This window comes from Sebastes umbrosus, chromosome 20, assembly GCF_015220745.1.
Source record: "Sebastes umbrosus isolate fSebUmb1 chromosome 20, fSebUmb1.pri, whole genome shotgun sequence".
NCBI lineage: Eukaryota > Metazoa > Chordata > Actinopteri > Perciformes > Sebastidae > Sebastes > Sebastes umbrosus.
Window position 1 is genome coordinate 21,431,137 of NC_051288.1, and position 21,704 is coordinate 21,452,840.

General features: G+C 42.0%; 1 protein-coding gene across 7 annotated transcripts in view; it reads right to left on the reverse strand.

Annotated features, from left to right (window-relative positions):
• The window catches only part of sdk2b (sidekick cell adhesion molecule 2b), a 327,437-nt gene that overhangs the window by 14,109 nt on the left and 291,624 nt on the right, over positions 1-21,704 (reverse strand). For 2 of the 7 annotated variants that reach the window (XM_037754750.1, XM_037754744.1), the window contains exons 30-43: positions 19,899-20,100; positions 19,344-19,447; positions 18,245-18,315; positions 16,146-16,278; positions 15,504-15,560; positions 14,163-14,264; positions 13,710-13,825; positions 11,974-12,160; positions 10,038-10,175; positions 9,439-9,648; positions 8,780-8,905; positions 7,679-7,843; positions 7,395-7,535; positions 4,966-5,125 (exon numbers count right to left, since the gene is read on the reverse strand). In XM_037754750.1, the coding sequence (XP_037610678.1) occupies positions 4,966-5,125; positions 7,395-7,535; positions 7,679-7,843; positions 8,780-8,905; positions 9,439-9,648; positions 10,038-10,175; positions 11,974-12,160; positions 13,710-13,825; positions 14,163-14,264; positions 15,504-15,560; positions 16,146-16,278; positions 18,245-18,315; positions 19,344-19,447; positions 19,899-20,100 (1,912 nt within the window). The remainder of the gene's footprint in view (positions 1-4,965; positions 5,126-7,394; positions 7,536-7,678; positions 7,844-8,779; positions 8,906-9,438; positions 9,649-10,037; positions 10,176-11,973; positions 12,161-13,709; positions 13,826-14,162; positions 14,265-15,503; positions 15,561-16,145; positions 16,279-18,244; positions 18,316-19,343; positions 19,448-19,898; positions 20,101-21,704) is intronic. The other 5 variants (XM_037754749.1, XM_037754748.1, XM_037754745.1 and 2 more) reach the window with 5 other exon arrangements.

Consider the following 21,704-nt stretch of genomic DNA (forward strand, 5'->3'; position numbering starts at 1 on the left):
TTGTATTAATGTACATACATGTTTTGTTATTCATGATATACATGTATGCGTATCTCTCTGGGCTTCACTGTGTTAAGGATGTACTTTCTTTACTTTTCTTGCTCTACTCTATTACACTTATTTTCTCATCATGATCGGAATTTACATTATTATACCTAAAACTGTTAAAACATGATGAATTGGGGGTTATGAATGCAGTAATGACATTATTAATCAAGTAAATGATAGACTCAACTAAAGCATATGAAAGTTTGAGATTTGTTAATAGTTGTTGAGTCATTTTCCGTCAATCGACTACTTGATTAATAGACTAATAGCAATAAAACACAGTTTTGAATACTTTGAAGTCATTGTCTAATCTGTGCCAGATCTTATGGAAGCGTATTAGAGCCATGGTAGGTAAAAAAAAATAATAATTACAGAGCTGAGGGAGAGAGATAATATTCAGAGAAAAAACTTACGAGATTAAAGTTGTAATTTTACGAGAAAAAAACCCTCAAAAATTTGTGATTTTTAATTTACCATGGTTTTGCACTCCACTATTTTTTCCAAGTTTTTTTTGTTGTAAATTTATGACTTTATAATCTTGCAAATTTGTGTTTTTTTTTCTTGTAAATGTATGCCTTTATAATGGTAAATTTGCCACTTAATCTCAGAGAATATCCAAGTTTTTTTTCTCGTAAATGTACGACTTTAATCTCAGAAATTGTCTCCGTAATTATTACTTTTTTTAACCTACAATGGCACTAATTCGTTGTAAGATGGTCTTTATAGCAAGATAAAAACTAAAAATTAGGGCTGCAAATAACGATTATTTTCAATGTTTCCCAAAGCCCAAGATGACGTCCTCAAATGTCTTGTTTTGTCCACAACTCAAAGATATTCAGTTTACTGTCATAGAGGAGTAAAGAAACCAGAAAATATTCACATCTAAGAAGCTGGACACAGAAAGTTTTTCATTTTTCTTCTTAAAAAATTACTCAAACCGATTAATCAAAATAGTTGGCGATTAATGTAATAGTTTATTCGATTAATCGTTGCAGCTCTACTAATAATCAACACCAACTTTTTTAAATAATGGCCAAGTAAAATCCCCCCAGAGATACAAGTTTTCTAAGATTCAGTCCAACATCAAAGTTTGAATCAAAGCTCTGCACTTATTCCCAACAGGACTGCCCAGCGTAACCTTTACCAACGTCCATTCCTCAGCAGTCCTTATAACTCAAAGCAAACAAAGAGCCGCTGGGGCCGGTGTGAAGCAATGCTACTGGGAGGCCACTGGGACATTATGATAAACTGCCTGTTTAAAAACATTGAGGAATCTCAGCCCACTTTCACCTCTTCTCCTTGACTCTCTTACACTGTTGAGTGAGACGTGAATTATTTATCAGCTCTCTCACTTGCATAGAAAAGGGTCCTCTACTTAATCCTCTCGCAGCTAAATTCAGTCGGCAGTGCGTCTTCGGGTAAGAAATGAGAAGCAGGGGGTGAAATCAAACCTGCCCTCAGTCTATACTCATTATCAGGCTCTCCTCTTGCTACAACCGCCTGTAGGGACTCATTAACATGTCTGAAGTGTTCAAGAGCTTTGTCACTCAACACTGTTTAAAACCATGTTAATCTACACTGAATTACTTCACCAGGACCTCCTTAAACCCCAAACCACTGTGTCAAAGTAAGTTTCAAACTGTTAAAAGTGAATGATACAAAGCCATGTGGGAATGATGCTGTTAATCTGTCCCTCTTTATCATAACAGCAGCAGTAAAACATCGATCTTCTGGATGCTGAACCTCAACATCAGTGTGCTTTTATGTGCTAACAGAGCTGACAGAGTGGATTTGGACTGCTAATGTCTTACATAAACCGTAGGACCACATGATACCTAAACTGTTTATTCTTAACCAGGATAAGCTGTGTAACAAGTATCTAAGTGTTACTATTCTACTATTCTTACCATTTAACCCCCTTACAGTGCTAATAGGCATATTGACAATTCAATTAGTGACATATTAAAGGGTAACTTTAGTCCCCTATTTTTCCCACGTTTTTGTGTCTAAACGGGACGTCAATCTCTGAAATTGGTCCAGTATTGAGGGAGAACGCTGCAGACGGCAGCTACTAAACGAGCAGCAATGTACAGTAATCGCTCGGGGCAACCGTTTCGCCATCAATTTACGTCAACTGAAAGTGCTTGTTTTTGCCACTGACAGGCTCAGAATGTTATTATAAGTGTCTGACATAGACTGTATCTAAGAAGTGGACGTAGTCACTGTGACATCTCCCATTGGTTTGTAGACTGCTGTTTTCAAGCCTCGAGTTCCTCAATTTGGTCATCATCATCTTGGTTTTGGGCCGTCGCAATCTTGGTTTTTGGCGATAGTGGTTTTTGGCCGTCACCATCATGGTTTTCGGCTGTTGCTATCTTGGTTTTTGGTTGTCGCCATCTCAGTTTTCAGCTGTCGCCATCTTGGTTTTTGACCGTCACCATCATGGTTTTTGGCCGTCGCCATAGGGTCCTTTCCATAATGTTGTCAGACACTTATAATAACAATCTGAGCCTGTCAGTGGCAAAAACAAGCACTTTTAGAGGACGTAAATGACGGTTCCAGCTTGCCCCAATAGCACCATGTTGCAGCCAGTGAGCAGCTGCCGTCTACAGCGCTCTCCTTCAATACTGGACCAATTTCACTGTTCTCCCCATTACTCACTTAGACACAAAAACCTGGGAAAACAGGGTCCATGTTGAAAAAATACTGAAGTTACCCTTTAAGTTGTCAGTCATCCAGAGTGAACTGCATTGACTTCCCTGTGATTGAATTTACTGTCATGCATATTGGCTCTTTTTGTTAAACTCTGGACAAAATGATCTTCACACAGAGAGAGAAAATCTCTGTATCCAAAATCAAACATAAATGGCATTTGCTGCCTGACACAGCTCTGAATCAGAATGAACACAGTGGGATTATGAATGTTTGATTTCTGATCCCCGTATCAGGCAGAGGACTTCATCCTGTCTTTGGTGTTCTGAGACTGGAGATCAAGATGTGGCATTAAACTATAATCGGGGGGCTCAGGTGTTGGGATTCGGGTTGCTCCGCTATGGGCTACGAGTTCAAAGAGTGCTGAGTCTGAAAGTACATCTGTGCATTCTTTCACTCCCGGCCTCCCCCCCCCCCTTCAAGCCCAGAGACATAATGGGAAGCTGCCTGGAAGCTCCTCAAAGACCTGGAGCTGCTTTGATCTGTCCTCGAGGCCACACTCACATCCACACATCCACACAAACACAAACAAACACATACACAAGGTACTTTTCACAATATGGACATGCAGACTCATGCATGTATGCACACACAGAGGAGACTAATTCCTTTCGGTGAAACATCAGAGTGCACCTGTCTCCCCTGAATCACATCTCCCACTTCGGGATGCTATGATATGCATATGAAATACGGTCACTGCTGACAAACCATTCAACTGCATAAACCAAGCCCCCAGGAAGAGCGCCCGGCTTTGATGCAATTTTTCGTAGTGGACAAACGGCAGTACTACAACTTCCGTGTCCGTCACGTGATGCCATTGGGCCCAAAAATCCTTTTTTCCCCCAAAGACTTACATTGGGAAAGAGACGTCTGTAACTCAGCGGATAATTTTCGTTTCAGGTGAATGAACTTCCCAGTATGAACACTTGAACAGCCCTTATTCAAATCATTAGGTCTAGAGTTATTTCCCATCCTCCGTTCATGTGAATGAGACCCAGACCGAGGCTACTGCGTCTGCGTTAATGGATGCGGAGGATCGCCGGAAGATCCGGGTACTTTTCCAGTCGGAAGTGGAGCCATTTTTGCTTCATGCGCCACTGAGCGACTTTCATAGGAACTGGACCGCGCCTCCAACGCTGTATCCAGTTCTCTTAATACATCCATGGTATAAACACTACTGTTTCCACTCGGACGACAATACAGCGTCACCGAATGTCGTTTCCCAGCGGAAGAGAGCTGCTCGCGACCATGGATATAAATTATATATATATACAATCGTGACCGACACAACGTTGTTTGAGCTGCGCTTGCCGCACATCACAGCGTGCAGCGCCAAAATTGGGCTTTTCTCGACTTAGCGAAAAGCCGTTGTGGTGTGGCGCACACCATAGGAAATAAAGGGTTTCAGAGCGCAGTGGTGCCGTTGTCGTGTTGTGTCTGAAAGGACCTTCAGTGAGTGAGAGAAGGAGAGAGAAATGGAGAGTACTGAGAGAAAGAAATACTCAAGCAGCAGCAAAAAAATAATGAATCAATAAAAACTGGTGAATATTAGTTTATGCCAGATATTCACACGAGTTCACGCCAGAGGGGTGAATTATTTAGTTTTCTTTCTTGAGAATTAAAAGTAGGCCTATTTAATAACAAACGCTGCTGCAGTGTACTTATTATTTTGTTATTTTCATTCTTTAAAAGTCACCAGAATGCAGGAAACAAAACTCTAATTTTTCTTTGGTTTTGAAATCCTCCTTATTTTTGAGGTCTCAAGGTCGGCAAGTATGCTCAACTGTCCTCAACAACATGATTGCAACTGTCTCTAAAACCACCTCTTACTTAAAACAGGTATTAACAATCTAATGCAAAGTATACAGTCGGATCCAAAAGTTGGACTCCCTGCAGGTGTCAGTCAGAGTGATTGGCTTGAAACAAGGTCACGGTCTCAGCGTGCTACATGTCCTACAGCTGGGATTCACTGAAATACAGAAACTCATTAAATCCGTAGTGAGTCTTTTTATATACTGCTTTTAAATAGAGTGAAGTCCAAGTTGTCAGGAGGAGAGAGAGCTGAAAATGTGTTCAGGCATGAGGTGAAGTTTCCACAGATAACTCAATTATCTTACCATATGGATATTTAATTACCTTCTAGTTTAAATATAATCTGCGCATTAAATGTTCTGGTTTACATCAGCCTCGTAGATCATCACTGACCTGGTGTAGACGCCGTTCTTCCGGCAGAAGGAGTTTTTCACAGAGAGCCTTCGGTTGTTGAGCTCCAGAGCGGGGAAGCGGCCTTCGTCCAGGCTCACCATGTCTCCGTGGGTCAGCGCGTTGCAGTTGGAGTTGTTACCTGGACACACGTACAGAGACACTGTGTGACCACAGGCCAAGACGGACAGCGAGGTTAGTGGACGGGGACGATGAATGGAACGGATCAATCGCTTGATCAGTGGGTGAAGAGTGAGGGAGTGAACACAATTAGGAATTAGGAAGGATGACAAATAGATGATTAAATATTACATGTTGCCGAATGAAAACATGAATGAATGAACCATCTGCAGAAAAATAATAAATGAGTTTTAGTTATAGTAGTGACCGGCCCATAAACTTCATAGATCTCTGAATTCTGACTTGCATTAACAGCATTTACTTGTACTTTTACTTTCAATACTTAAGTAAATATCAGACACTTTAAGAATTTTTACTTAAGTAATATTCTAATAGGCGACTTTAACTTCAACTGAAGTAATTTCCTGGTTACATATCTGTACTTTTACTCAAGTGTGGCCTTCCGGTACTTCATCCACCCCTGGTTATGAGTATAAATGACACATGTATTTCCAAACTGATAGAAATGCATGATTTCAGAATATGATGAATGAGTGTGCCTCTCTGTGCAAACGCTGTCTGTGAATCACACATGAATGGGCAATAACAAACTATTTTGCATCGTCTCCCAAAGTGTCCTGGCGATGATTAATCAAACCGCCCGACACTATAAACTGAGAGTGACAGACTTGCCACGCTGCTCCACAGTAGATTAATGTTTGGAGGCGCTGTGGCGGCTTTGCCATGCTACAGGTTAAAAACACTCTCAGTCATCCTGAGAGTTATGAGAGGGACCACAGCGGAGGGCCAAGACCTCCGCGGTTGCTCCGGGCTACTTGAGGTCAATCGGTGGTTACGCAAACACACAGAAAAAGAAAACCCAACTGGGTAGGTCCAGTGGCCTGGGCCAGATTCCTGGAGGGGAATACGGAGGCTTTGAGAGCGTCTTTGTGTCGGAGTGAGAAGGAACCTCTTGTTTTTCCTCCGTCAGTCAGAAAGATGGGCAGTGACCCGCGGGGACCTCCCTCCTCTCCCCTGCCTGGCAGCTAAACAAGCAGTGGCAGAAGTGCTGAGCCGAGGGAAATACCCGCTGATGTCAGAGCTGCACTGAATGGACCAGTATGCCCCCTACTCCTGCTTCCCTATGCTCTTTTTCTCCTGCTACTCAGTCAATTATTATTAAAAATCATTCAAAATTAGAATATGACCTTCTGAAAAAGTTATCTCAAGTTCTCTGCTCAGTATTTGAAAAATAAAAATCATTAAATACCCTTAAAGTGTGACTCATTTATAAGAAAAAGTCAACTCATCAGATTCTTGGCCTTCCATGCCGCTGGGTTAGAAGGTACACGACTTCTATAATAGTTAGAGAGACACAGAGATGCAACAACTTCTCTCTCTCTCAACCCAACCGGTCGAGGCGGATGGCAGCCCACCCAGAGCCCGGTTCTGCACAAGGTTTCTACCCCTTAAGAAGAGTTTTTTTCTTGCCGTGTTTCCATTCAATTGTCTAGCAAATTTTAATCAAAATGTATGAAATGTCGAAAAAAAACCCCCGCAAATTAGGTGCATTTCCATCAACTGATTTGGAGCGAATAAACTCGGCTACAGCGTAGTTTAGTCAGTAGTTATATAGGCGATGCATGGTTGTAATCTGCCAGAGTAGAAGAAGTAGAGGTTGCGAACCGGGAACAAAACAAGTCAGCTTGGCCATCTATCAATTTACGATAGAAAAATGGAGAGTAGGTCTTCAATTCAACTATAATTGTTCTTTCATGTCAGGTAGTATTGTCCATGTTTTCACCAGAGATAAAGACAAGCAATCGCACGTTATGGGAATATCCAAGAAGACGCAGACTGCAGCTGATCAGTCATGTGAGTTAAATGTTTTCTACATAAGAATTTATTCGGAAAAGGCGTTTCCATAACTCATTTAGCGCATCAGTTCTTTTTCGACAAAGGTTAAACACCATCTCAAGCGAGCGTAAAAAAGATTTATTGATTTTTGCCATTTCCATACAGCTTTTCTAATGTGATACTTCAAAATGTAAATAAGCATATGTGAATGGAAACACGGCTTCGCTCTCTCTTTCTCTCTCTCAACCCAACTGTTTGAAGCAGATGGCTGCCCACCTGGAGCCCGCTCCTGCCCAGGGTTTCTATTCCATAAAAGGGGAGTGTTTTCTTGCCACTGTGCCTCAGTGCTTGCTCATGGGGGGAATGCTGGGTCTCTGTAAATTATAGAGTAGTCTAGACCTGCTGTATATGAAAAGAGTCTCGAGATAACTCTCCATTTAATAGCGTGCACCCACCTGATTCAGACTTCTTGGCGTACTTCTTGCTCTGTCCTCTGATAATGAGGATGAAAACCAGCAGCAGGATGAAGATGAGCCCCACCAAGGCCACCACGACCAGGAACCACCACTCCTCGTAGAAAGGCGCCACTTTTTGGGCTGGAAAAAAAACACCGAAAATTGGAAATTCATGGTTGTTAAAGAAACAACTGGCCATGTTTCTGTGATGTCTGAATAACCGTAGGGAATTCAATTTAGTCTGAAAATTAATTTCTATATCGAGAAAATACATGAAAGCTCACCTGATATAGAAGGAGAAGGTAGACTAGGGGAGCCGTAGCCGTAGTCGTTCACTCCAATGACCCTGAAGTCGTAACTGACCCCTTGCTTCAGGATATCCATGCTGAACGTGTGTGATGTTACTTCCTTGGGGATGTCCTTGATTAGGATATCCCACAATCCCTCATCTGCAATGAAGTTTAAGTGTTAATTTTGGGGTGAGTACGGCGAGAAAATGAAACTTGTAAAACATTTTAACAATGCCAATATGTCTTTGTTAACAGGTTGGTTGTTTAGTTTTGATATAAGGCTCCAGTCTGGCTGGCAGCTCCCGGGGTAATTCATAATTCCCACAAATATTACACAATCCATCAATTTCACTGCTCCCGTAAAATTTACAGCAACCAAATCTACATCGTAAATAGTGGTGCAGCCATATTTCAAATGAAGCTATGTTAGATGGCTTGCTTTGGAAACCCTGCCAGAGACCATTTATTACACATCGCTGCTTGCAAACATCAATGTAAGTTTGACTCCTTTAATGGGGTACACAGACAGAAACGAGCACCGGAGGTTATCTGTCACGTTGCTAAACTTTGGTAAAAGTTAGAAAAGCTGACGTAATTTCATTTGAAGACAAAAACAAGTCATTAAGTTATATGATACTGCAGAGAGTTATGGCCCTTGGCATATGGAGACGAAGGGGGGAAGGGGGTTGTGTGAGGCTGGTTTAACCATCTTCCTCGTCCCCTGGGTATTAATCTACGCTATATATTATAATCAACAGTGTTGCTAATCCTCCTTAAAATCTAGGACCCTAGGATCTAAGTACCCCCTTCAATTTTCACTCAAAAGTGGTGAAACGCATCCCTCTCTCTCACCTTCTTAACCCTGCCAGCACCCGTCAATCACAACCGAAACCTGATGCCAACTGTCCCAACTGCAGAGCCACGATCAATAACCCATTAAAATACCAGTGAGACAGACTCTGGGGCAGCAGATGTTGACACTTTACACCACTTTTCTTAATGAAAGTATCAAGGACGCCAACATAAGGCAAGGTTTACAAACTCATGGCTGAAGTAATGATCATCTGTGTGTCCTTAAGCAGCGGAGGCACAAACCTGAAGGTCTGGCCTCGATCACGTAGCGCGTGATGGGAGCACGTCCCGGGTCCCCGCTGGTCCAGTGGATGGTCAGGGCCGAACCATAGCGCGTGATAAAGGGTTCTCCGGGGGGTCCTGGGGCTCCTGAGGAAGAATAATTACATGTTGAAGTTAAGTATTTAAAATGAAGAACTAAAATTACAAAATAAAGAAATAAAGAAATACATTTAATGAAAAATGAAAGAAAATAAAACAGAAAATAAACAAAAATAAAAAATAAAATGAAGAATTAAAAAAACAACCCCAATACATAAATTTAGAAATATAAAAAAATTAAAACAAACATACAACAAACAAATAAAAAAACACAAAAAACTAAAACAAAAAATGAAATAAATAATAAAAAATAAAATAAAATGAAGAATCAAAAAACTAAAATGAAAAAAAAAAAATTATGAAAAAAAAATGAATTAAAAAAAAAACATAATTAAAAAATATAATAATAATAAAAAAAAAAAAAAAAAAAATAATAATAATAATAATTAAAAAAAAAAAAAAATGAAGAATTCAAAAAACTAAAACAGAACAAAAAACAAAACACAAAAAAATTCATAATAAATAAAAAAATTACGAATTTAAACAAATTCATTTTCATGAACAAACATCATGGCCATTACCTTCTCCCGGGCCAGTGGTGATGTTGGCCTCCACCTCGGGCCCGTAGATAAAAGTTTTGGCCCGAATGCGGAAGTTGTAGGTGCTGCCGTAAGCCAGGTCTCTGAGCTTCAACCAGAGGGGGCCGCTCCCCTTCACATCCACCGTCACTGTCTTACTGACGCCTGGGGGGGAGGGGGAGTGAAGACATTCGGCACAGGCCACTGAGGACTCTAGACAAACAAACCACATTTAGAGCAGGTCTTACACAGGCCAGGCAGTGTGGGAGCACACTCAACACAGGTAAACACACAAACACACGCAGTAATGGAATTAGTAGAGGGAAATATGTTCAGAGTCACGTTTCATTTGTGATGATAATAGAGGATATATAAAAGGTTGCAATGACATACAAGCTGGTAAGGTCAAGGTGATGATTAGCTTATAGCCCAAGACAAATGCACACCACAAGATTTCGACGAGGTAAAAATTGATCTAAACAAAAGTCAAATTCTACACAAGTTTATTGATAATCCTATTAGATCTTGTCGTGTGCATGAAGCTTTAATAGAAGCCAGCAGCCATATTGAGCAAAGTGTAAAGGGTAAGAATGAGAGCTCACCATCTACCGGCGTGCAGGGCTCATAGACCAGACGGTAGCCCTCAAGTATGCCGTTAGGGAAGGTGGGCTCGCCCCAGGACACATTGACCGAGGTGGTGGTCAGCTCACTGAAGTGGATGAAGCTGGGAGCACTGGGAGCTGGAACATTCAGAGGTCAAAGGTTAAAAGATGCATGGGAAGTAGTCAATAAACTAAGTATGCTTAAAAACTAGCATGGCCATTTTCAAAGGGGTCCCTTGACCTTCGAACTTAAGATATGTGAATGAAAATGGGTTCTATGGGTACCCACGAGTCTCCCCTTTACAGACATGCCCACTTTATGATAATCACATGCAGTTTGGGGCAAGTCGTAGTCAAGTTTTGTGTTGTTAATTGATTTCCAATAATAAATATATACATACATTTGCATAAAGCAGCATATTTGTCCACTCCCATGTTGATAAGAGTATTAAATACTTGATAAATCTCCCTTTAAGTTACATTTAGAACATGCGACTGATATTTTAATCGATTGATAGCCCTAATATACTGCATATGTATACAGAGATGTAAACAGTAAGTAAAGTATATAATGGTAAAGTGATGAGCTCAGGAGCTCAAAACTTCAAAGTGGCCTGTGGTATGAAGCTGTCCCTGAGCCCTGGGGGGGACCGGATGCTGAAAATCAGTCTGAAAGACTAATTAAACACCACAACATCCGACCAATTTAAAAAGAAAACAACAGAAGACATTTAAATCTGTGTGAACTGAACTTTGAGCTAGCTCTTGTGAAGTGTGAACTTGCACAACACCATCTACCACCTGGAGGCTATGAGAGTTACAGCTGCGTTTTTTTCTTTGTGTGTTTGGCAAAAACTGAGAAAGTGATTTCTTTTCTCTCAGCACACCTGCAGGTCTAAACTGTAACTTTTCTTACTGCAGATCCAGAACTCAGCCTGGTTTCGGTGCTTTGCAGTGAGTCTGTGTCCTTGTTCACCAGCTGAACTGCCTTGATTAGGTTAAAACACTACAGTTTTTATAAACCGCATGCAGGCTAAAAGGCTTGACATCACTTAAGAAACGACTATCTGACCTGGGTCGCACTAATTCACAACCACAATGACAACTCTCAGCCTCCAGGCCCCGTCACAGCTGACTGAGCCTGTGACACCACTGTGCTCCAAAACACAGCTCTCCCTGTTGTCTTTCTTTAAACTTGTCGAGCAGAAGTTGAGACGCTTGCGGAAGACAAAGCTCCTTTTGTCTTCTAAAAAGACGGGATAACTCTCTCCACTGTGCTCCTCCCCTCCTCCCCCCTTCCAGCTTGTCATCTGCTTCCTCCTCTCACGACAGTTACCCAAGAGAGAGAGAGAGAGAGAGAGAGAGAGAGAGAGAGAGAGAGAGAGCTGTGAACAGACTCTTTTTCTTCCTTTTTGCTGGGCCAAGTTGGATATTAAAATGGGAATGTGTACGTATAGCGTGCCTGCAGAGAGAAAGCTTGCTCAAAGAATTTCCATACCTCCTTTTCAGACAAAACAGGAGATTCAGCAAATGAGTTCGGAGCGAGTTTGCTGATTAGGAACTTATGCTCAGTGTGTGGTTCCGCTAACATCATTTGGCATGCTGACAGCACCGATTAGCATCATCTTCACATCAAATCCTTTCCTCATGGTTGACTCATCCACTTTGAGAAAACACTCAGGGTTCTCCAAGCTAACGCCACCAGCACATAAATATGACAAATGAATGAACATGCTATAATTCATCTGCTTTAGTCGTGTCATCCCGTCACCTCGTTTGTCTTCAGCTTGTCTTCTTATTCTCAGTACCTCTCCGTCATGTGTTCATTCATTACATACAGAGATATTTGATTTTACTGTATTGCGTGATTGCAGTAGTCACTCATTCATAAAGTCTTTGCATCATCATTGGTGTCTAGTTTCAGATCTAGATTTACCTGCTTGCTGAGTGCGCCCCCTCGTCGGTGGGCTGCGCGGTCCGTCCCCGGCTGCATTGAAGGGGGCGACACTGATCATATAGGTGGTGTAACCAGTCAAATTCTTCAGCTTCACCCCTCCTTCCGGCATGAACAGAGTCCGCAGCCGCTCGGTCTCATTCTTACGCTGGAATTCCCAAAAGTAAACCTGCATGGAAAAAGAGTAATAAATAAATATGAATGCGTGTCTACAGATGTTGTCCGGGGAATACCGGTACTTCTGCTTCTATAAAACTCAGCCCCATTTCAAAAGTCCCTGAAGGGAGAGCAGTTTCGTTTTATTCCCTGTAAATGTTTTCTTGAGCAACAGACTAAACCTTCCATTGAAAGCCCCTCTGGAAAACAGCGTTAGCTAAACGTGTGGAAATGTGCATTTAATGGTGATTAACATCAAATAGATGTGGTCTCCTGTGAACCACAAAAACGTTTGAATATTTATATAAAGATAAAAACTGAGGATAATATTGTTGCCTTATTGGGAAGTAGGCTCATAAAACGTGCTGCTCCTGGGCCCAATATGGCACTTAGCAGCGTTTGCTGCGAGAGTTTAAGAAAAGTGTGAATCTGACCCCGCGGTGTTACAGTAGATGATTTAACTCCGTCTGATGCAGATTGGGTTCAAACTGCCCTCACGCTGGGACGGAAACTCGATTGTAAAGCTTCCTCTGCTCATCCAGTTGGGTAAACTAGCTGCACTACAAAATCATTCAGGTTACTCAATAAGGTTGAAATCCATCTCCGGAAGTGGGAGCGATATCATGCTGATATGGACATCGTTAACAGGCCTTTCATAAAGCCAATACAACTAAATGGAACTGACTTTTTGGATACTCTCTGTTATATAATGTGGCTAACTATGTGTCTTCCCTATATGTACCATTAGAGAGTGAACTACATGTCTTGTCTCGCACAATATACATCACAGGCACTAGCTAGCTAGCTATTTAACACCAAATTCACACCAGGCAGTGGCGATTTTCTTTGGCTGGGAGGCGTTTCATGTGTTTCAGGTGGGAAGAAATTCTTTGTGACAATACGTCAACATGTCCCAGGAGTCACAGGATCTGTTAACTGATTGGCAGCGGGTCTTCTCTGGCCGCACTTCGCCGCTGAAAGTTAAACTTCTCCCAACTTTTGTTTAGCCGCAAAATGAAACGGCAACAGCCCGGGAGGTCGGAGCGACCGCCACAGCTTTTCACACACATTGCATGGCAGCTCGCCACGAGCTACAATTCGCCGCTGCTCTGGTGTGAATTTGGTGTAAGTACATCTTCAGATTTACTTCCCTTGTCTTGACCCGAGGATTAGGTGGGTGAGAATGCACGATAGGAAATAAGGTCATGTGATAGGTATGAGTGGAAATGGCTATAGAGGGAACTCTATACTACCCCATTGTATTGTAGATGTTTTTAATTTTTTTTTAATTAATTTTTATTCTGTATTTAGTTTTATTTACCATTATGTATTTTTAGTTATTTTGTATGTAGTTACGTTAAAGTATTTTCTCCATATTTTAATTTCCTTAATTACACAGCTATATCTTTTTTTTTTATCCATTTACTGTATTTTACATGGCTATACAGTTATATGTAGATTTAATTGTCGTTTTTTTGGTTCATGTCAAAGATCTATTGTTTTAATCATTTTATGAAATAAAATATAAATCGTCAAAAAATAAATAAAAGTGTGAATCTGACCTTGTATCCCTGGATGTCTCCGTTCTGAGCATCGACAGGAGGAGGGTCCCACGTCACGTCCAGCTGAGTGGCTGTCGCGGACTGAATGGCCACAGTCTGGGGTGGCGCTGTAGGCACTGTTGAACGCCGTCACACAAATTAACCATACAATGCAAGACAAGTACTTTTCTGTATTGTAAGTGATTGTTTTAGTATCTAATATCTCTACTAGACTTAGGCAGGCAGCATTACAGCTAAAAGAAATTAAACTGTTCAACCTACAGTAAGCAGAAAAACCCTGAGATGTAAGAAAGACACCTGAACTCTTAGCGTGCTTCTAAAGGAGATCACTTCAACACACAGGTTGTGTGAGTGGTTGCTGTATAAAGAAGCCTAATCCTCTTGCTTCGAGGGTGGTCAAATCATTTTGCACTTGAGACTGTGTTCATTGAAATGTACAGGAAGCGTACATACCTGCTTCTCCCACAAACACCTCCTGCGGCGAGCTGGCTGGCCCCTCGCCCACAGCGTTGTATACACTCATGCGTATCTCGTAGCGCTTGTGTTTACTTAGCTCTGCAGCAGAAGTAAAGAAACAGGGATACAACGTTAGGAACTATATTTAACAACAAATCCTAGTTGTACTTTTTAACAGTTTAATGCTCCCAAATTTGAACACCCAATATTCCTTCCACCTCCAGGTGCAAACAATTAGTAAAAATCGGTAGTGCAATAATAAGGATATAATCTCTCACTGGCTTCCCACTCATCCTCACAACACTGCTAATGGGAACTGAACACTGATTTTCTGCTGTAAATAATCACAAGGGTGCAGGAGAAAATATGTGGCCATCTGTTTTTGTAGCGCTTATCCAAATACGCTGACATGAGCAAACCAAGAAGTATGTTGGACTACGCAAGCTTGTGTACTCAGTGTCCAAGAATTTCTGTAGACAGAGAGCTTCCGTTGGCCTCAGCCGAAGTGTTTGTACCAAAGCGATGTGACTATAAGCAGCCAAATGTTGTGTTAATTTGCTCGACACTCTGCTCTTCAGCGGGGCACTTGAGAACATATTGAGACGGCTTTTTTTAAACCTAATTAGTTTGGGGATTGAGTCATTGAGAACTAGGGCTGTCAAAGTTAACGCGTTAACGTAAACGGCACTAATTTCTTAAACACATTAGCACCACTTGTGGCCTCTTTTTGAGGTTGCAGCAGTCTCAGTTTTAAGGATACTGGCATCTTTTGAAACTAGAAAAACCTGAGGAATCCATTGGTACCAACCATGTCATACTAGCTTGTTGTGAAGGAGGTTAAATAACGCTCAGAACTTGCACGAAATTTTGGCGAGGAAAAACTGGCATGGCCATTTTCAAAGGGGTCCCTTGACCTCTTACCTCAAGATATGTGAATGAAAATGGGTTTTATGGGTACCCACGAGTCTCCCCTTTACAGACATGCCCACTTTATGATAATCACATGCAGTTTTTGGCAAGTCATAGTCAAGTCAGCACACTGACACACTGACAGCTGTTGTTGCCTGTTGGGCTGCAGTTTGCCATGTTATGATTTGAGCATATGTTTTATGCTAAATGCAGTACCTGTGAGGGTTTCTGGACAATATTTGTCATTGTTTTGTGTTGTTAATTGATTTCCAATAATAAATATATACATATATTTGCTTAAAGCAAGCATATTTGCCCACTCCCATGTTGATGAGAGTATTAAATACTTGACAAATCTCCCTTTAAGGTACATTTTGAACAGATAAAAAATGTGATTGTGTGTTTTTGTGAGACAGAGACGAAACTTACTGTCCAACTCATGCTGTGTCAGCGTTGAATCACTCAGATTCTGGATGCTGTAGGGGGCTGCGGTGGAGAGGTAGAAAGGAAAAGCGATAAAAAACAATGTGAAATGAGAGGGGAGGTAGTGGAGACACAATAGGCTTAGTGTCCAAAGTCTGATATAAAAAAAAACACAATCACAGTGATCATACCTCTGAGTGAGGCGCAGAATGACTCAACGAGAGTTAAATTATAGGCTGAGTTACACGGAGCAATAGAAAACAGAGCGGCTCCTGAGTCAACCTAATAATAGCTTGCAGCTGATCACAAGATGAAATGTTTTGCTGCGAAGTGTCAAGACCAGCGGGGATCTTGGGGAACAGAATAGGCTTGTGTGAAAGTTTTCCTCTGACGGATATAATGGTGCTGCAAAGACTTCACAGGAATTAATCAACCGTGATGGAGTCTCATAACTGTGTGACAATGTTGCTGGAGTAAAGCAGAGGAAAATGACACTTGTTTTCCCAATATACCATTGCTGGATTTTGATGTGCAATTACTGTCTTCGGTTAATGACAGTTCTACTGGAAAATGTATTTGTGTAAGAAACCAACAGCACAGGTGGTAAAATACTGACACTTTATCATGTTAGCTGCAGTGATTCCTCACCAGTGAGCTCACCCCAGGTGGACATACTGTTGATGGTGTGAAGGGAGTAACTGCGGAGACGGTCATACAGCAGCTCCCGGTATCGAATCCGAAAGCCCAATAAGATTCCATTTATCTTCTCCTCCGAGGGGGGCTGTGAGGGGAGAGATGAGGGAGTTAAGGTCTAATGTAGCAGAACTGAGCCCCAGAAATAGCTCACAATACTGCATGTGACCCAGTTCTTCCAGTTCTAATGCGGTCATATAAATTTCTAATTTCACCCTAATAGGCATTTTACTTGTGTGTCTTCATTGTAAAATTCCACTTCATCACCCCTTTTGTCTCTAATGCTGCATTTCCACTGCATGGTACGGCACGGTTAACCTGACACGCCAGATGGTTTTGTTTACACAGAACCGTCTGAGAAGCCGTCATTGGAAACTAGTTTGGAAAAGGGCAGGCACTTTAAAAAAAACAGGTGATTGGATGAACCATCTGTCAATCAAACTCTTGCTTGGAGGAAGAGAGAAAACATCTTTTCCTTCGAGAAAAGCCTTCAGTGTCGTTCTTCATTCTTCTTTCAATGAAGAAATACTCTCCAGTTCTGATAGAACTGATGCTATTGCAACATCTGCGCTAATCTCTTCAGAAGCATTGTTGTTTAGATGGACACACACACCTAAGCCACGGCCGTAGCTGCCAGTAGCTCCTCACAGGACGCTGATTGGTCCAGTCATGGCTTGCCAGACACAAACGCATTACTTGAAGCCTGACGATATGGATTTTCGTGTGACATGAGATCCTCTCTTGTGACATCGTGAGAATCCAGCTGCCGTGCCGACTCTACTAAACTCGACTTGCTCTTTTTTGGTTCTCTGTTAGCACAGATTGTGGCTAGTACCTGGTACTTTTTTTGGTACCACCTCAGTCAAGGTTTCAAGCAAGCTGAGCCGATACTAGAAGGTGGAGTTAAAACACCGTAGACCACTGATTGGTCAGAGAGAATCGTCCCTAGAATCGTCACTTGCGCCACACTTCTAATTTTTTCCAGTGGCCACCCGCTGTATTGCAACGAAAAATCCCCCTGCAACCCAAAAATCATTTACCCCAAAGACCACCATTGTAAAAGAGACGCCTCGAATACACCTCAAATTGATTATGACTCTTTCTATTTTGAGTTTTTTGAGGTTTTATATCCGTAAAAAGTTCCTCGAGCCCAGAAAAGCAATTTAAATATCTATGACGTCATCTCAATTAAAAGTTTATGGGCCAGCGGGAGAAACACGACTGCACATATTCAATACCCCAAAAGTAAACCCAAAAGCTAGAAAACTTTTTGGGCGTATGCGCCAGGCCAACAATTCGCGTTGGACTGAATATGCGCCATCTTGGGGTCCCGTATCTGGTTCTTATTATACATGCATGCACGGGACGTCCTGCAAAAACACGCAATTTTTAAATAGCCACAATATTCACTCAACCCAGATATTAAAAAATGTCAGGCTGCAAAACTACGCCGTACACTACGATAAGAGCAGACGTTCCTCTGCTTCGTTGCAGGTGAAAGGATTCAGCGAGGGTCACGTTGAAGATGATGTCACGGCAGTTTCAAGCGGCGTTGCTATGGCGATCAGCTGAGAATCGCGCCTTCACTGAGGGGGTACTATCCGCAGTGGAAACAGAGAAAAGTACCTGGCACCAAAAGTGAGTGGTGTCGAGCTGAACAATGCAGTGGAAATGAGGCATAACTTACCATCACTGAAGAGACTTACAGTAAGTGAAGTCAGACTGAGCTCATCCAGGTGAGTCACACTGAGAAATCCCCCCGTGATTGAACATGAGAGAGCAGGGCCAGAGGGGAGAAGCAAACAACTACCTCTCTCTCCTTATAAACTCTACAAGTGTTCTCCATAAAAGTCAAATTGTGGCTTGGAGCCTCCTGTTTTCCTCTTTTTATGACCTGTTAACTCAGGTGCTTTCAGGTGTTTTCTGTTAGACTGGAAGTACAGCTCTACTCTGTGTACTGCCGCTGTATCTCATTAGACGCCACTTTCATAGACTTTCATGGATTTTTTGCAAACAATGAAACATAATGAAACAGTTTTACTGTCTCCTCTTACCTGCCAGCGGATCAGCACGGACGTCGTTGTGTGCGGCGTGACAGAGAGAATCGCGGGTGCTTCGTCGGGCGCTGAGGCAATAAAAGAGAGATAAATGGGCTAAATTGACCTGAAAATGTGCTTAATTCAAGACGCTAAATCTATCCGGGTGCAGCGGCATTCATGGGGCATAAACACACAATAGCTATAACAGAACAGTCGTTGACAGATGAGTCAAAAATAGCAGTTGGAAAGAGAACATTTCTTTAGTTGGTTGCCAAAGTTTTAACGCTGTCATCTCATGTCATGGTAACTGCAGATGGTGCACACATGACATCACCTGCTGACTTTGCCAGTGGTGTCTGAATCACAACAATGGGCTAATTCATGCAGACATTCAACTCCTCTCACAGAGATACAGCATGTAGTGTTATTATCGTGCCTATAAATAACTACTTAAATTATATGTGCATACAGTATATTTGAAATATGACTATATTAAACATACAGCACATTACAGAAGCTTTATCTTTTAAAGGAACAGTTAGACTTTTTGGGAAATATATTATACAAAAGTAGGCTTTATCATGTGGTTATATCTTGGTGGGCTGCCACTAGACACAACACACTCAGCACCTGACTGGATGAACGCTTTCCCTCTGTGGTCTGCTGCTCCCAGCTTTCAAACCGGAAACAATATGGAGGCTCGTTTGGAAACTTTCTTCTCTTATTTCACGAAAATAGTTCACCGAAATGTGTTTCTGAAAACATTTGAGGCGAGAAATAAGCCATGCAGTTGCTGAATCTGTCTTTATTTTGGATCGACAACGTTTATTTTAAAAGATTCTCGGGAGTTTTGAGAGGCGGCGAGTCGCGTCGGACGTCCGTGATTTGCATAAAGGAGACTAGACCTCAACTTTATGCAAATGAGGAACGGCCGTCTAACTGGCTGCTGACTGTAGTCTCGTGTTCACCATACAGACATTAGAGTGGTAGCCATCTTCAAGTCTAACTCTCGGCAAGAAAGCGAATGTTTAGTGTATTTCCCAAAATGTTGAACTGTTCCAAGTTTATTACTCATCAGATATTTACAGTATGAATCTCTTGATGTCACTCTTACCGTCCTGTAGAGTCGTGATCGCTTCACTTTCCTCGCTGTACTCACTGTCCCCTATGTCATTGGTGGCTTTTACTCTGAACTGGTAGGAAGTGAAGGGCTTCAGCCTTTAGGGATGGAAGCACAGGACAGCACATTACCCTAGATGATAAACTACGGCACTGGATCTTAAACCTTTTAACCCACAGATATCAACAGAGAAAGGTAGTCTCACTGTGAGAGCTGCAAGTTTTTCAAACAAACTACTAGACAAAAAAAATCAAGCAAACTGAGACCTTATTGCTGCATTTACTGAATTCCTGAAGCCCTAAATGTGGTTGACTATTGTTTATGTTCTAAACCAGACTGTAATACCCTGGGAACAGTATCCCGTAAAAGGATATTGTTGATTTACCAACTATACAACAGCCGAGGGAATATTTAAGTGAATGCAGCGGTGGGGTCTGGGAGAAGATAAAGTGTTGTTTCATTTAGTATCACCCTCTACATCTAAAGAGAACAAATAGAAAAAACATTTGTTATAATAAAAAGGGGATGAAATGTTCCAAATAAAAATACCTGGACACTATGTAGGAGATGGCCTCGTGGTTGACGGACGCAGAGTGGACGGTCCAGTTGTTCTCAGGAAGCTCTCTGAGCTGCACCGTGTAGTAACGCACCGGGGACAGGCCGTCGCTGCCCGGCTCCCACGACAGCAGGACCTGGCGGGCCTGGACGTCTTTCTGAGGAACCGTGGGACGGCTGGTGGGCTGGGGGCGAGCTGGAAGGATGGACACACAGGCAGAAGGTTTACATGCAGAACATATTCAGTTTTTTGCCCTTATTCCGTAAAAGACAATATTCCTACTAAGCTGTTTACATGGCTGATGAAAATTAATATTCCACTAGTATTCCCGTTTACATGCAGCCGTGCATACTCCAATTAATGTAGCGTTAACGCTAATGTAATGAGCCTCACTCTTTCATTCCTTCAACCGCCTTCTTGAAAAGGTCGGCGTTGTGATATTTGCGTATATCTAAAAACCTGTTGATATCCAAGTCTTTCATAATGTTTAAAAGGAGGTGTGTTTCTCCTTCTTTTCTTTTGGGCATGCATCTCTGCAAACTGTCAGCTAGTTGGTTTGTGTACAACGCAAGCCCCCCAGGAAGAGCGCCGGGCTTTGATGCAAATTTTAGTAGTAGCCAAACGGTGGTACGACAACTTCGGTCTCCGTCACGTGATGCCATCGGACCTAAAAAGACTTTTTCCCATACACTTACATTGGAAAGAGACGTCTGTAACTCAGTGGATAATTCTTTTTGAGGTAAATCAACTTCCCAGTACGAACACTTGAATAGCCCTTATTTAAATCATTAGGTCCTAAAAGTAAAATGCATTAATAGCTGAATCCAGAGTTATTTCCCATCCTCCATTCATGTGAATGAGACCCATATCGAGGCTTGAGCGAGGGCTGGGAGGCGGAGTTAAAGGAAACTCTACTGCGCCTGCTCTATGGGCCCAGTGGATGCGTAAGATCGCCGTATGATCCGGGTACTTTATCACTCGGCAGTCGAGCCATTTTGGCTTCATGCGCCACTGAGCAACTCTCATAGGAATGAACGGGAGCCCGCCTCCAATGCTGTATCCAGTTCTCTTTATACAACGATGTGTACAATGCACAGAGCTGGACATAAACAGGCAAGATGCTGTGTGTCGCAAACTGACGTAAAATTGAGAAGCATATTCTGAATGTGCTGTATACATGTCCAAAGAATGCTCCTAAAATCTGAATAATGTCCTACATGTCTTCATCAGAAAATGCTCCATTCTGAATAAGGCCTAATTCAGAATATCCAAAACGGAATATGCTGTTTACATGAGTAAACATAGACAGTGGTAACAGAGGGGTTGGATGAGAGAAACTAACATTGGGCATAAAGGATAGAGTGGCATCAATGGATGTTGGGTGGAGGAAAACAAGGAAGGATGGAGAAATTCACATTTGCTCAAATTTGCATGGGCTATGTTGCACAAACAAGGGAGGTAAAAAAAAAAAAAAAGTGTGATTCTGATGAATGAAAAGTAGCCGAGAAATGAAAGTTGCAGAGTAAACAATCCCCCAACACGCCTTGAGGGAAGCAGATGGACTGATTCGCTCTCACAACTGCATCAGAGCGCTTCCGATAAACACCCACAGGGCACAAACACTCCTTTAGAAAACACATCTGCTGACTGGACTGTTAACTGGGAATGAACCGAGTGCAAAGGAGGCTCAGTGCAGCTCTCTACAAGATGTGTCATTACTAAGATCACACACCTGTGTGTGCTCTCAGAATTATGCATACAACTGTTGCCGTGTTTCCAGTTTGTTACCATTATACCCT